The 15,967-nt window shown below is 35.6% G+C and overlaps 3 protein-coding genes across 3 annotated transcripts; 2 read left to right on the top strand and 1 right to left on the bottom strand.

Annotated features, from left to right (window-relative positions):
* Positions 1–29: 29 nt before the first annotated feature.
* LOC127162372 (uncharacterized) lies at positions 30–6,547 on the top strand. The gene is made up of 10 exons (XM_051105172.1): positions 30–144; positions 3,328–3,373; positions 3,675–3,799; positions 4,108–4,140; positions 5,181–5,270; positions 5,403–5,474; positions 5,627–5,715; positions 5,803–5,905; positions 6,104–6,203; positions 6,304–6,547. The coding sequence occupies exons 2-10, from the start codon at positions 3,367–3,369 to the stop codon at positions 6,387–6,389; spliced, it is 705 nt and encodes a 234-aa protein (XP_050961129.1). The 5' UTR covers positions 30–144; positions 3,328–3,366; the 3' UTR covers positions 6,390–6,547.
* Positions 6,548–7,562: 1,015 nt separating this feature from the next.
* On the top strand, positions 7,563–12,128 carry LOC127162371 (uncharacterized). The gene is made up of 9 exons (XM_051105171.1): positions 7,563–7,568; positions 8,341–8,425; positions 8,568–8,750; positions 9,043–9,097; positions 9,322–9,512; positions 10,695–10,824; positions 10,927–11,096; positions 11,552–11,579; positions 11,806–12,128. The coding sequence occupies exons 1-7, from the start codon at positions 7,563–7,565 to the stop codon at positions 11,093–11,095; spliced, it is 819 nt and encodes a 272-aa protein (XP_050961128.1). The 3' UTR covers position 11,096; positions 11,552–11,579; positions 11,806–12,128.
* LOC127162370 (uncharacterized) lies at positions 11,825–14,273 on the bottom strand. The gene is made up of 5 exons (XM_051105170.1): positions 14,210–14,273; positions 13,725–13,900; positions 13,502–13,603; positions 12,715–13,093; positions 11,825–11,866 (listed from the first exon to the last, which is right to left on the bottom strand). The coding sequence occupies exons 1-5, from the start codon at positions 14,234–14,236 to the stop codon at positions 11,825–11,827; spliced, it is 726 nt and encodes a 241-aa protein (XP_050961127.1). The 5' UTR covers positions 14,237–14,273.
* Positions 14,274–15,967: the final 1,694 nt, after the last annotated feature.

Here is a 15,967-nt window from a genome sequence, read left to right as displayed (position 1 = left end):
AAGATGTTCTGAGGGCAGAAAAGAAAATGATTGGTTCAAAGATTCAACCAATGAAATTGATGCGGAGGCGGGACCAAGACGTGGAGGGAAACAATTGTACAGATACGTTATAGACTTAGTGGGACAGATTGCGTTTGTCGTAAGGTAAGTAGATTTAGGGTATATTTTATTATAATTCACTGTTAAACACCCTTGAAACGTTAGGGAACATGAAACCTGTAAAGAACTAATAATCGTACTTCTAACGGCTTATCATGATTGGACTGCTTATCAGTCGACCACACCAACACTGCTTTTGGGGTAATTTAACAGAAATAAAACACGATTTTTCAATGCTGCCAGTGCCCCACTGTCTATGTATTTAATATATGCGTCAACAGAGCTCGTTAAAATCTTAACGACAATTAATTGATCAACATTATACATCTCCCGCCCTAGAGCTGATCTCAGAGCAGGATCACTCTAATCGCTGTTTTGATTGTGTCTACATTGGACTTGACAAAGCCACCTGTGCAAATCATTTGAATTTTGTGTGAGCACGTCACAAATAGAACACGCTAGCAGTTTAGTGTCGGGAGTTGTCGTGTCGCGCCGCATCCAGTGTAGACAGCATCACTGATTGTAATGGGTACCACTGTATTTTGTCGCGTCGCGCCGCGCCGCTCGCGTCTGGTGTTACACGCTGCTCTCAGGGCAGGAGTACTCAGTTGCTTTGTATGGCTGTTATTTTTAGTGAACTACACGCTGCTCTCAGGGCAGGAGTACTCAGTTGCTTTGTATGGCTGTTATTTTTAGTGAACTACACGCTGCTCTCAGGGCAGGAGTACTCAGTTGCTTTGTATGGCTGTTATTTTTAGTGAACTACACGCTGCTCTCAGGGCAGGAGTACTCAGTTGCTTTGTATGGCTGTTATTTTTAGTGAACTACACGCTGCTCTCAGGGCAGGAGTACTCAGTTGCTTTGTATGGCTGTTATTTTTAGTGAACTACACGCTGCTCTCAGGGCAGGAGTACTCAGTTGCTTGTATGGCTGTTATTTTTAGTGAACTACACGCTGCTCTCAGGGCAGGAGTACTCAGTTGCTTTGTATGGCTGTTATTTTTAGTGAACTACACGCTGCTCTCAGGGCAGGAGTACTCAGTTGCTTTGTATGGCTGTTATTTTTAGTGAACTACACGCTGCTCTCAGGGCAGGAGTACTCAGTTGCTTTGTATGGCTGTTATTTTTAGTGAACTACACGCTGTATGGCTGTTATTTTTAGTGAACTACACGCTGCTCTGTTGCTTTTTAGTGAACTACACGCTGCTCTCAGGGCAGGAGTTGCTTTGTATGGCTGTTATTTTTAGTACTACACGCTGCTCTCAGGGCAGGAGTACTTGCTTTGTATGGCTGTTATTTTTAGTGAACTACACGCTGCTCTCAGGGCAGGAGTACTCAGTTGCTTTGTATGGCTGTTAGTACTCAGTTGCTTTGTATGGCTGTTATTTTTAGTGAACTACACGCTTTTTAGTGAACTGAACACGCTGCTCTCAGGGCAGGAGTACTCAGTTGCTTTGTATGGCTGTTATTTTTAGTGAACTACACGCTGCTCTCAGGGCAGGAGTACTCAGTTGCTTTGTATGGCTGTTATTTTTAGTGAACTACACGCTGCTCTCAGGGCAGGAGTACTCAGTTGCTTTGTATGGCTGTTATTTTTAGTGAACTACACGCTGCTCTCAGGGCAGGAGTACTCAGTTGCTTTGTATGGCTGTTATTTTTAGTGAACTACACGCTGCTCTCAGGGCAGGAGTACTCAGTTGCTGTTTTGTATGGCTGTTATTTTTAGTGAACTGAACTACACGCTGCTCTCAGGGCAGGAGTACTCAGTTGCTTTGTATGGCTGTTATTTTTAGTGAACTACACGCTGCTCTCAGGGCAGGAGTACTCAGTTGCTTTGTATGGCTGTTATTTTTAGTGAACTACACGCTGCTCTCAGGGCAGGAGTACTCAGTTGCTTTGTATGGCTGTTATTTTTAGTGAACTCAGGGCACGCTGCTCTCAGGGCAGGAGTACTCAGTTGCTTTGTATGGCTGTTATTTTTAGTGAACTACACGCTGCTCTCAGGGGCAGGAGTACTCAGTTGCTTTGTATGGCTGTTATTTTTAGTGAACTACACGCTGCTCTCAGGGCAGGAGTACTCAGTTGCTTTGTATGGCTGTTATTTTTTGTATGGCTGTGGCTGTTTTTAGTGAACTACACGCTGCTCTCAGGGCAGGAGTACTCAGTTGCTTTGTATGGCTGTTATTTTTAGTGAACTACACGCTGCTCTCAGGGCAGGAGTACTCAGTTGCTTTGTATGGCTGTTATTTTTAGTGAACTACACGCTGCTCTCAGGGCAGGAGTCAGTTGCTTTGTATGGCTGTTATTTTTAGTGAACTTTGTATGCTTTGTATGGCTGTTATTTTTAGTGAACTACACGCTGCTCTCAGGGCAGGAGTACTCAGTTGCTTTGTATGGCTGTTATTTTTAGTGAACTACTGCTGCTCTGAGTACTCAGTTGCTTTGTATGGCTGTTATTTTTAGTGAACTACACGCTGCTCTCAGGGCAGGAGTACTCAGTTGCTTTGTATGGCTGTTATTTTTAGTGAACTACACGCTGGCTGTTATTTTTAGTGAACTACACGCTCTCAGGGCAGGAGTACTCAGTTGCTTTGTATGGCTGTTATTTTTAGTGAACTACACGCTGCTCTCAGGGCAGGAGTACTCAGTTGCTTTGTATGGCTGTTATTTTTAGTGAACTACACGCTGCTCTCAGGGCAGGAGTACTCAGTTGCTTTGTATGGCTGTTATTTTTAGTGAACTACACGCTGCTCAGGGCAGGAGTACTCAGGCTTTGTATGGCTGTTATTTTTAGTGAACTACACGCTGCTCTCAGGGCAGGAGTACTCAGTTGCTTTGTATGGCTGTTATTTTTAGTGAACTGCTGCTTCAGGGCAGGAGTACTCAGGCTTTGTATGGCTGTTATTTTTAGTGAACTACACGCTGCTCTCAGGGCAGGAGTACTCAGTTGCTTTGTATGGCTGTTATTTTTAGTGAACTACACGCTGCTCTCAGGGCAGGAGTACTCAGTTGCTTTGTATGGCTTTTATTTTTAGTGAACTACATGCTGCTCTCAGGGCAGGAGTACTTAGTGTAATTCATTTCATTGTTATTTTTATTTATTCAAAACAAAACAATTTACATCACTTTTAGTTTTAGTGTATTGTAGTGTGTTTTATTATAATCAGACAAACAGATTTAAAACTTCATAGCCTATAAATAAAATATGTATGTTTTATTTGTTTTACAGCTCATCCTTGCATGAGTTGAAAGGCCATTTTTTGGAAATATGAATGGTAAGTTTGAAATTTGTTTGTTTATTTACTTATTTTTATGTACCATGTATATTATGAGCAAACAATAAAAGTAAAAAGAATAAGGATGTCCTACAGTGATAACACCACAGCTCTTTGATGCATGGTAGCAATGTATAGGCCTGTGTTTTGCATAAAGATTTTATTATGTGATATTTGCATACAGTATTAACACATAGACAAACAAACACATCAATATATACTACAAGGTATAGTTCAAAAATAAATAAATAAATAAATAAATAACAATAAAAAAAAATAAATAAACATTTTACCCATCCAGTCTTACAAATCATGAAGTCTGGAAGGCTGCATGGAAGCCGTACCGATATTGGAAGGGTTGGACCCTATCCAGTTTATGTGGAAAGCTTTGAATCCCTAGTGGAAGACAACAGAGTATCTGATGAGGTAACGTTTCTCTTGTCTTGTAATAAACTATATATAAATAAATATGTATATAAATAAACTTTAATGGATGGTAATTTCTTTGGATAAAATTTTCAAAACACAAATGTAAGGCATCCAGAACTCCAGCTTACGTTTTCAGTATTCTTCTCACTTTTTGCAGTTCACTATTCCTCCACAAAAACACTAGTTTTGAAAACTTGACTTGAACTCATTCATTTTGATAAAACATTCTTTTCGTATTGATACTTCAGTGCTTTTTCCTAATTGTTTCTCTTTCTCTGTTGTTTGGTTGATGCCTGCCTCCAAAGATCATGGATGCATTGTTCCATCTATTCACCATGGTAACAGATTATTAATTATTTTTAAACATTTTCAACTGTATATTGTCTTCCTTGAGTGCTGTGTCATCCTACATATTATCTGTGGTAACACAAATCTAACACATTTGAGTGTAGGTGTGGTTCAATATTTATCATATATTGTGAATATATAGTCAAGTCAAGTCACCTTTATTTATATAGTGCTTTTAACAATACAGAATTGTGACAAAGTGGCTGTACAGTATTAAATAGGAAATAATGCATCAATAATGCAAAAGGGCAACAGATACACCTTACAAATGAGGACAATAGAACCAATCAAAACCAACAAAAGAGCAATATTATGTAGGTGTTGTGACAAGTCTTGGTTAGTCTAATGCAGTACTTTATTTTTATTAAAAAAAAAAAAGAAAGAAAAGAAAAGAAAGTAGTAAAATAGAAATAGATTAGAGAAGGCATGTGTTTGATGGTTCATAGTTTTTTTTTTAATAAATAAAAAGAAAACATCCAGATAAAACAGAAATAGAACAGATAGTGCAAGTGTTAGAGGGTTAGGTATTTTAATAAATAAAAAGAAAACAAGTAGACAAAATAGAAATATAGTGCTTGTATTACAAGTTCAAGTGTAGATGGTAGAGAGTCTTTAGCTGTTTCTTGAAGATGGCTAAGGACTTGCAATGAGTTGGGCAGGCCATTCCACCAGGAGGGAGCAGTTAATGTCAAAGACTGTGAAAGCGATTTTGTGCCTGTTTGGGATGGCACTATAATGCACTGTTCATTTGCAGCTTCTAGAGGTCACATAAGTCTGAAGTAGTGAATTTAGGTTAAGGGGTGAGAGCCCACTGCTTACCTAGGAGTTGGACATTCAGATAGCCTTTTGTATTGTAATGAGCTGCAACTGGTTTGTCTGAAACACTAAACACTGCATGCCCAGTGCACTCCAGGAGGAAGGTTGCTAATAAACGCACACATTTTTTTCATGTGCATTTGTTTAAAATATTTGTAGACTTTTAGGATTTATTCATTTTAATTATTATGTATTTATTATTATTTTTATTTAGAAGCGACCAGATGTTGTAGCAATCAACACGCACACTTTGAATCAGATATTAGATGGTGAAACAAGGGCAAGGAGTCATTATTTTATCAAGGTAAAAGTTTCCCCAACAAAACTCACAGGTCTTACCAGTATTACAGGTAGCACCAATGTAGATACATTTCTTGCTAGTCTCATTTGCTCACACTAAATCAAATGCAAACATTCATATTTGTTTTCTTTTAAGAGGAACATCTTTGATAACAAAAAGGAGATTGTTGGTCCCTATTTGGAGGGTGGGAATCACTGGACTTTTTTTGTAAGTCACTTATTTATAAAACATGTTTTGCTGCAAGTAGTAATGTGTATATATTAGACATTTCATGCATATAGGTTCCCATTGAAACATATTTCTTACAAAAATATATTTTTTTAAATAATTATTAAAAATAATTAGTTTGTTTGTTTTAGCACTGCAATCTGGTGGATCGTACTTTAATGTATCTAAATTCACTTGGGGAGCAGGATGAGCAATATAATAAAATAGCAGAAAACTGGAGGTACCAATTTATAAAATAAATAAATAAACATACTAACTTTGTTTTGCACATCTACTTTACACATTTTTATCTTTAACTACATTGCAGCACATTTGCTGCATCAAAAGGCTTCCAGGGGCCATGGAAAATGACCAAGAGGAGCCATGCCCTTCAGAATGACAGTGTTTCCTGTGGTGTTTTCACAGCTGTGGTAAAATGATTTTACTTTATTGTTGTTAATAATATCGTTATTATTATCATCATCATTATCATTAATACTACTACTGTTACAAATCATTATGCATTTTTAAGATCATGACACTGTTGTGTAATTTCTTATGATACTGTTTTTATTGGTGATTTTGCAGCTGTGACATTAAATTCATCATTCTTTTTGGAACACCTTTAGTTTGCTGAGGCCTTTCTAGGAGGTGCAGAGGGGTATCTTGCATGTTCATCTGTACAGCAAGAGAGGGAGCGACTGGGATTGTTTCTCTTCAGTTCACTTGGTAAGTACTATGCACTGTATATATAGAGAGAGAGTTTTATATTGGTTGTTTCCTGTTGAAAGAGTAACAGTGCAGCAAATATGTTTCCTCTGTGTTTTAGATAAGTCAGGTGTTTGTGGTATCTGTCACAAGACCGTGTCGAAGAAGAGCAAGGCAAGTGATGCAAATTACACTTTAAATATTTAGGATTCTGACCTTAACAGATGATTCTCCAATTCCAGTTCTGTGGTCTTTTGATGCAGTACGCCATATTGAAATGGCTGATTGATTAGGGAGTAAAATAAATAAAATTCTAAATGGAACTTACAGAGACCTGGAAGGGACATGGTGGTGGGGAAAATATAAGGGAGGGAGAAAAAAAATGTTTATGTTCTCTTGCAAAACATTTGCGTTCCCTTGAGAAACTTTGCGTTCCCGTGCAAAACGTTTGTGTTCTCTCGCAAAACTTTTGTGTTCCCTCGAGAAACTTTGCATTCCCTCGCAAAACTTTGCATTCCCTCGCAAAACTTTTACGTTCGCTTGAGAAATTTTGCGTTCCCTTGACAAATTTTGCATTCTCTCGCAAAGATTTTTGTGTTCCCTCCCAAAGATTTTTGCATTCTATCGCAAAACCAGCTGAGTTCGTATAAACACTTACTGTTTACTCAGCACCGTATGTTCACAATGGAGTGGTTCATAGTGTTTTATTTTGAACTTTGACTCAAGTAGGCCTATTATAGAAATACAGTCAAGATCTTTAATTGCTAGTTTAAGGCACAATTTTGGAACATTCTAAAACACTTAATGTGGCCTACTGTACTAAAACAGTGACAATGGAGGCCCAATTCGATATTAATAAATGCTATTAATACTAATAAATATATTAATATTAATACCCTTATTAATAAAATAATAAAACCATGGTTAATTTGTTTTCTGCATGTTTAAATAAACATGCTAAACATAATTTAAAGTTTTTAAAAAGGAAAAATAAAACAAATAAGTCATGTAGCCTATTAGTCGCATTTTATTAAATTCAGAAATAATTCTACCAGCAGGCTTACAGCGTATAATACCAACATTATAAACAGACATAGCCTAGGCTATTTTAGTTCCCTGCACTCTACAACAAATCCTTTACATTTAACCTAGAACCTAGAACAGACCAAAAATTTATACGTGAAAATATTGACGTGAAAAAAAATCATAGTGAACAAAAATGTGCAGCAGTGGATTGGATGCTCACAGTGTACGGCACAAAATAATACAGACTTTTTAAATTGATTAGTCTAACTTTTTTATCTGTTTGGGTGAGTCTGTGTTTTATTTTAATAATGAACGAACAGGCTGTGCTGTTTGCAGTGAATATGTACACTTGAGATGCCGGTGTGATCAAATAGCTGAAATATAAAACTCTCTTCCATACAGAAACATACCCTGTGCGGGTTATTGTTTTTAATGTTTAAAATATAAGAATGGAATTTTCCTTGATTATCCAAACAACTGCAAATGTAACATTGGTTTTATGTAACAGTTTAACAAAAAGGGTAATATTAAGACATTAATGCATTTACACATTAATACATTTTAAATGTAGCCTACATTTTAAACAGTATTGTTGATGTTGTTTGATATATTTTATAACAAAATAATAATAGTTCCAACAAAATTTTTTGATTTTTTTTTATTGAATGAATAAATGACGCAACACCTTGCTCATTAAGCCACCTACTGCCAATTTTAGTTTTGAATCTACAAGTATCACTTAATTTTGCCATTATTTTTTGCTTTATTTATTATATTAATACTCTTAATGAAATCTTAAGAATATGACATGTATGACATACAGTTGAAGGATTGAAAAACTTCTAACCTCTCTAATGGTTTTCTTTCTCTCTAATGGAAAATTGTTATCATACAGTTCAGCTGGGCTCCTCTGCTTGCATGAACACAGAATCTATTTTGAATGATTTCATATTTAGTCTTTTTTTTTTTTTTATCATGCAAGAGAACGCAAAAAATTCTGAAAAATATGTTTTCCTCCCACCCTGAATTTTTCCACTCACTCTAATTTTTTCCACCACCATGTTCCTTCCAGGGCTCCGTAGGAACTGGATAAACATGACTTAACCATTTTTCATGCAAATTAATTTTCTAGGAAAAATGCTCAAGTTGTTCAGTAAATATTCATAAAAAATGCCGACCTGAGGATCAGGATCATCCAAAGTGTCTTTTTTGCAAAGGTACATCCTTGTGCCTACACTGTAAAATAAATCATCTAATATTAGATAGTGTTTACACTTTGAGATGCTGATAGTAAAGGTAAAGTTTTATAATAGTCTGTTAGTGCTCATATTGTTTTAAATAAATTAATTCTGTGAGAAGACAGTTTAGGAGAAACTAAGCACATTGAAGTTGAGGTTCAAGACAGCCCAGGAGAAAGCACACAACAGATACAGAACAAGACTGAGGGCTTAGGTGAAAACAACACTGGAATTGAGGAACAAGAAGGCTGTGGTAACCAAAATCCAGGAGTTGAGGGAGAACACAGCCAAGAAGATCAGTCAGGTAAACTTTTAAATAGGATCTAGGTCTGGGCAGTGTGACGGCATATATTCATCTCTCGTTGGTTTTAATGATATGGCAGATTTGTTTGTCTAGTAAAGAAGCAGATAAACACTATTTAATTTTGCAGTAATAAATGAAATCCAAATTAAGACATTTCTTGATGCTCTAGATGGGTCTAAAGACAGCATGATGCATTGAACAGTCTTGATCAATAAACATAGTAATTAATTTTAACCTGAATTAATGAATATTATTGATACTGTTACTAATCTTTTTTTCCCCACCCTTACAGGGGGGTTCCTGGTGGAAAGTCTCTTAAAAGTTTCAGACTTTCATCAAACAAAGAGGTAAAAACAATATTTAATTGGTTTTTAAGTTATAGAAAAAAATGCTGTACATCAGTGTATTTTAAAAAGGATGTTATTCATTTGTCTTGTTGCCATGGCTCATATCATTCTTTTGTATTTGTGTGTAACTGAAGGGGATTTTTTTAAAGATTAATATGCCATTTTATAAAGCACCTCAGCCTATTCAAGATCATTATAATATACTGAATTAATTGATTTTTCAGATACCTGGTGACTTCGGAGGAGCTACAAAGGAGGTGCTCCCTACCAGAAAGCTACTCTGCAAATACAGTAGTGGCCTATGTAAGGAAAGCCAAAGGACAAAAAAAGAAAATTACTGAGAGATTAGCAGAGCTCAACGTGACGCCATCAAAGCGCACAAAGCTTACTTCACAGTGCTCCAAACTTTGTGAAGGTAATAATGGAGAAGGGGTAGTAGTACTTTAAAAGAGAAGTCCACTTTCAGAACAAACATTTACAGATAATGTACTCACCCCCTTGTCATCCAAGATGTTCATATCTTTCTTTCTTCAGTCGTAAAGAAAATGTTTTTTCAGGAAAACATTTCTGCATTTTTCTCCCTATAATGGACTGATATGGTGCCTCGATTTTGAACTTCCAAAATGCAGTTTAAATGCAGCTTCAAACAATCCCAGCCGAGGAAGAAGGGTCTTATCTAGGGAAATGATCGGTTATTTTCATTAAAAAATACAATTTAAATAATTTTAATCTCAAACACTCGTGTTGTCTTGCTCTGCCTGAACTCTGTGTATTGTGGCTCAAGACAGTTCGGGTATGTCGAAAAACTCCCATCTCATGTTCTCCCTCAACTTCAAAAATCATTTCAGAATCATCCTACATCACTGCAGAAGAACAGACACAGTGTTTGCAAAGTGAACATGCAAAGAAGATCAAACACCCTTAACAAAAAAGGTAAAACAGCGATATAGGGTGATTTTGAAGTTGAGGGAGAACATGAGATGAAATTTTCCTCAAAAAACAAAATTTCTTTATGACTGATGAACATCTTGGATGACAAGGGGGTGAATACATTATCTGTAAATTTTTTGTTCTGGAAGTAGACCTGTCCTTTAAAGGGAATTCTGAAACCAGTTTCATGTTTATTTATTTATTTTTTATTTTTACTTTTATTTATTTATTTATTTATTTATTTTTGAATCATGGATTTGTTAATTATTATCAAAATAAAAGTTTACATAATAAAACATTATTGCAATTATCATTTTGAAGTGGTGTCCAGGCATTAACTGCATTTCTGTAACAGCATGTTTAGAGTGGCTTCACTCTAAATCACAGACACTAAATTGGATAGCAATTATATTGTTATACACTTACAATGTAAATAAAATAAAAAAGTTCATAGACAAGCATAGACAAGTTGCCTTACCACTATGGGTTGTTTAGTTTTACCAAAATAGGTCAATCCATTGTGTTAATAGCCCCTCAAAATAATGTTATGTCATTTCACAATAAGGATCTGCATGCTGGTGTTATTATTTGTATTTTATGTTGCTGCCTGCTTGGAAGTTAGACATTATTACAAATAAATTTGTTGGGTATAATTCATATATTTTAGATGAATGCAGTGATCTGGCTGGTGACATAATGTACCTAGCAGCCAAGTTCATCCCCCAGAAAAATGTTGCTCAAGCATTGCTGGAAGAAGGGAATGTCCATGCAGCCTTGGCCAGAACAGAAGACTGCAGGTAATTTAATAACAATTTACGACTAAACTTGACATTTAACTGAATGGTTCAGTGATCAGTTGAACCAGGAAACTAAATAGTTTTTGTTGTTTTCCATTTTAGGAAGACCTTGAAAACTGTGAAGAATGCTTTAGAGGCTCATTGGGAAAATTTTGACCTTGCAACACATGGACTTGGGCCTGCTGTTATAAATGGCACTTTTTCCTTAATTGATGCATGTCTTAAAGAGAAAATGAAAGCACTGAAATCAAAAAACTTCACAGATCAGTAAGGTTCGTGTCCACTTTATTTTATACATTCATTCAAATTATTATTATTTTTTTTTTGTATACACTGTTCAGCAGAAAAATAAGGACATTACAATTTCATAGTTTATTTTAATATGCTTACATTTATAGATGCGTAAAACCTTACAACAAATGACAACTACTAGCACTATACCCGGTTTATGATGACTAAATACAATAAGCAATAAACAAGTAATTTGTAGTATTGTAGTATTTAGTGTATTACGCTCTGCTCTCAGGGCAGGAGTACTCAACGTAATTCATTTCACTGTGTTTTTTTAGTGAACTACACACTCTCAGGGCAGGAGTACTAAATTGAAGTCATTTCACTGTTATTTTTAGTGTGTTATGTGCTGCTCCAAGGGCAGGAGTACTTTTTGTATACTATGTCCTGCAAGATTAAACTAATGTGGATTTTTTTCTCTGTCTCTTTAAACAAGGAACCACTGAATACCAATAAAATGACTGGTAAGCATGTAATATTCATTTTGTCTTGATGCTTGAACCTTGGTGTTCCTTGGCACTGTGCATGTTAAATGTTTTCTTAATTTCTTCCATTGGAAGATTCCAGGAATTAATTTCACCTTGTTTTTAAGTCTATGCGGTTGAAAATACAGTGGTCAAATACAAACAGTTTTTGTCATGTATATACTATGTAAACTGAAATCAAAAGCTTTACGTATTTCAATTGCAGGAAAAACCTGATGGACACATTAAGGAGGAACTGGGAGACATTTGGCCAGGCAACCCATGGCCTTGGACAGGACACATTTAATTTAATTGACTCATGTCTAACAGAAAAAGAACTAAAAAAATAAAATAAGCACTTCAAAAACTGGAAGAAAATCTACTAGTTAAAGTACAGGAGTGTAATGTTGCATTTTTGCTGTGCTATTTTGTGATTATGTTGCCATTTTAGATGCACTATTTTTTTTTTTTTTTTTTTTTTTTTTACATGTTTTGCAAAAGGAAAGTAGTCATAATTTTGTTTTATTGGAATGTTAATGTGTTCAATAAAAATATAACTAGTGGTTTGATTTTGTATGATCAACATTTGTTTATTCATTTTGTTATACACAAAACATCTGTACAGTCTACAACAGTTATTGGCAAAAAGGACAGTAGATGCAAGGGGAGGGGGGGGGGGGCATTTTGGTTTAAGCAAAGTGATCGTTTCCACAATGAAACATTTACTTAACTACAAAATCATCCTTGTTTTTGTTTTCTTCTTTTTGACTGTATAATTAACAGTGACTGCGTCTTTTGCTTTTTTGACCCTTTTACGATAATTATGAAGTGCAGTTATTTTCCTTTTCCTTGACACTCTGCTAAACTGTGAAAAAACTAATTTGTGTGCTCTCTGTACTAAATTGTACACTTCCTTAGTCTCTTGAAATTTCTCTGATTGGGTCCAGTCATGAAGATCTGTGAGCATGTCTTGCAGTGTAGGGTTTTTTTTCTTGCTGCACTTTAGGCTGTGTAAGTCAAAAGAATTGCTCTCACAACAGGTTGAGTAGAGAATGTTGTGAACTAATATACATACACATACCTCTCCATAACTATTTGCAATGCATGTGCAAAATCTTGTCCCTTTATGACTTACAATTCCTACACTCCCATCAAAGTGACAGACTGTAAGGGTTTCATTATCTGCGAAGTAGGATTGACTATCAACAAGCTTTCTTGCAGCATCTGTCCTAAGGTTTTGAATCACAAGTCCATGTTTCTCTGCAATTGTCTGTGAGAAAATTAAGTGTTTGCACATAGATCCACATTGGAATCTTTTGCAGTTGCATGTGTGCATCACCAAGTCAACTGTGTGAGACTGTGTGCTTGTATCAGGTGGAACCAAACACACTCCATTTTCAGACACATCTGTTTTTGCGTCCAGGCCTTTCGCAATCATTGACTGAGCAGCATTAATGGTCTCCTCACTGTTTGGTCCTTTGATTCGTCCAGTTTCTGCCAGGTCATCCAAGTAACTGAATAAAATAAAACAAGGTAAGAAACAGTCAACTGATGCAAGAATTAAAAAATAATAATAATAATAATAATAATAATAATAATAATTATTATTATTATTATTATTATTATTATTATTATTATTATTATTATTATTAACATATATATTGTGGGTTAACAATAATCAGCAATGTCCTGAAAGCTGACAGTCATTTTGGTTAATGTTTTCATGGGTGACGTGTTGTTTAAGCGAATTAAGAATGATTAGGTCATAGAGAATAGATTGTTTATTGTAGAGCTTTGTTGATAATGACAGCAAGTAATGGCCAGAGGTAGAATCTATACCGTTATATCATACGAGTACCAAAACTTGGTCATATGATTTCTGTAATTGGCAATTATAATTTGGCAAATGAACCTAATTTTACCTGTAATATTTCTGGACATCACCACATAGTAAGCAAAGAAGATGATCAATCCTGCTATTCATCTTTCCCTTCAGAAACTGGTACTTCATTGTGAGGAAAAACCTGTGTACAAAAGATAAAGAACAAAGCATCCTTAATAAAATTTTGCCATGATTATCTTGTTACGTATATTATGTTCTATAATGATATTTTAGGGCATTATGTTATCAGTTTAATAGTTCACCTCTCGGCCTTGTTGTTGGTTTCACTGTTATGATGATAGAATGACCGGCCAAAATTGGACCACAATTCTCCCAAACAAATCCACTGATTCTTGAGGTAGGTGGATACATGTGAACTACCCAGACATGTATTGAGCTCTTCGCACTTTCTAGCTGATGTGTTGTTGAACTCCTCTTCCTGTTAAAAAAAAAAAAAAACACACACACACACACACACACACACACAGTAAAGGTATGCTTACTTGTACTTACATGTTAGGGATAGTTTATTCAAAACTAATTTTCATAGAAACATTCCTCAAGATCAAGACAATTAATTAAAAAGCTCAGTAAGATCCAGTTCACACACATTAAAGTTGACATAAAATAATAAACTTGAACAATCCAAGGAAAATCCATAGTATACAACTCATGTTTTTAGTTTCATATACTGAAGACAGATATTTATTTCTAAAGAATAAAGTGGTATATGATGTAAAAATATTACCGTTAAGCAGGATTTCATTGATGCCATTGCTTGAATCACAGTATTTCTTTGATTTACAGGCAAGTTTCCTCCATCTTTTCTAACCATCCACCTATGCACAGCCTGCAAAAACATTAAATTATCAAATGGCTGTGATGATGAATTTTTATAAGACTTTTGAAATCTTTGTTTTGTTTTGTACTTTTTCCGTCTTACAACTGTTGAATGATTTTGTTCAGAACTTCAGTAATATGCCTACCTGGAGTACATGAAACCAGCAAAGAAGAACCTTGGCTGTTGGAAAAACTCTTCTTATTGCATTGAGTTCCTTAAGGTCACGGTCAATCATTATCGACCTACATGATGAGGAATTAAGAGGCAGTTTAGACACATCAGCATTCAATATGTAGTGTTTGACAAATTAATATTTGTAAAAAAAAAAGAAAAAAAAAAAAAAAAAAAGTAGCTTATAATTTGCTGTGTTTATGCAAGGTGTTCATCCACTGATCTTATTTGTACATAATACTACATAAGTACATCAGCAAACTTTGCTGCCAAAATTTACAACCCTACACTTTTAATTTCTTACCTGGGAAGAAATCCGGGGTTGTGAATTGCAAGCTTTTCCAAACAGACGGCAAGTATGTCAGCCGATTCTTGACTGACAATAAAGTAAGCAAATGGGACTGCTCTTCCAATACTGTTTGTCAAAAGAAGTGCATAAAATGCATAGCCATACGATGTAATGGCTTTGTAAGTTGCATCCATGAAAACCATGGGATGTGGATGTTCTCGAAGTATCTTTTTTTGCCAGGGTGTCTGCACCACAATTATTAATGGTTGATCTTCACTCAACGGCTGGTAGTAGCAAATGTTTTCCTGTAACTCTGATGCGACTAGCTTGTCCACACTAACACAGTCTTTTGGGTCAGGAAAACTGAGAGCATTGACGGTTTTCTTGATTAGTCTTATATCCTCAGGTGTAACATAATACCTCCGATTGTATTTGTCCATATGTCCATGATGCTCTGCCCAGTCCACACATTTTAAAAGTGTTTCAGAAATTGATAGTCCTTGACCAAGCCATATTTCAATGAAGGCTAATAACTCTGGGTCAACACGATTTTTTATTCCCTCTTGTTTATTGCACACATCATGTCCACTGTGCTGAAGCATTCGGTTTACCACAGCACCTGTAAAGCTGCCATCTTTGATTAACTTAAATGACACATAAGCTTTGCAAGAATTAGCTCTGGTCTTTGTTGGTTCTCCTTTGCTTTTCCCACTTGGTTTGGTTGACCTTTCACATGCAAAGTAAAAGTAATTTTTACCAGTAGAAACAGATGATTTGAAGCAGCAATGAGCTTCCTCTTCCACTTTCCTAATGTAACCCTGCATAAAATCAGTCTCCTCCCCAGTAAAAGATATGACCTCCTGAATGACTCGTGCATCCTTCACTTTATTTAAATTTCTCCGTATACCATCAAGCCAGATATTCTCCATTGACCTGAAAAAGTAAAGAAAAAAATAAATAATTGAGGAACCAAATCGTCCTGAGATTAGAATGTAGTTCACAAAAATAACAGTGAAATGAATTAGATTGAGTACTCCTGCCCTGAGAGCAGCCTGTAATTCACTAAAATAACAACGAAATGAATTACGTTGAGTACTCCTGCCCTGAGAGCAGTATGTAGTTCACTAAAATAACAACGAAATGAATTACGTTGAGTACTCCTGCCCTGAGAGCAGCGTGTAGTTCACTAAAATAACAACGAAATT

Source organism: Labeo rohita, unplaced genomic scaffold, assembly GCF_022985175.1.
Source record: "Labeo rohita strain BAU-BD-2019 unplaced genomic scaffold, IGBB_LRoh.1.0 scaffold_915, whole genome shotgun sequence".
Taxonomy (NCBI): Eukaryota; Metazoa; Chordata; class Actinopteri; order Cypriniformes; family Cyprinidae; genus Labeo; species Labeo rohita.
This window is presented reverse-complemented; position numbering and strand designations above follow the sequence as displayed.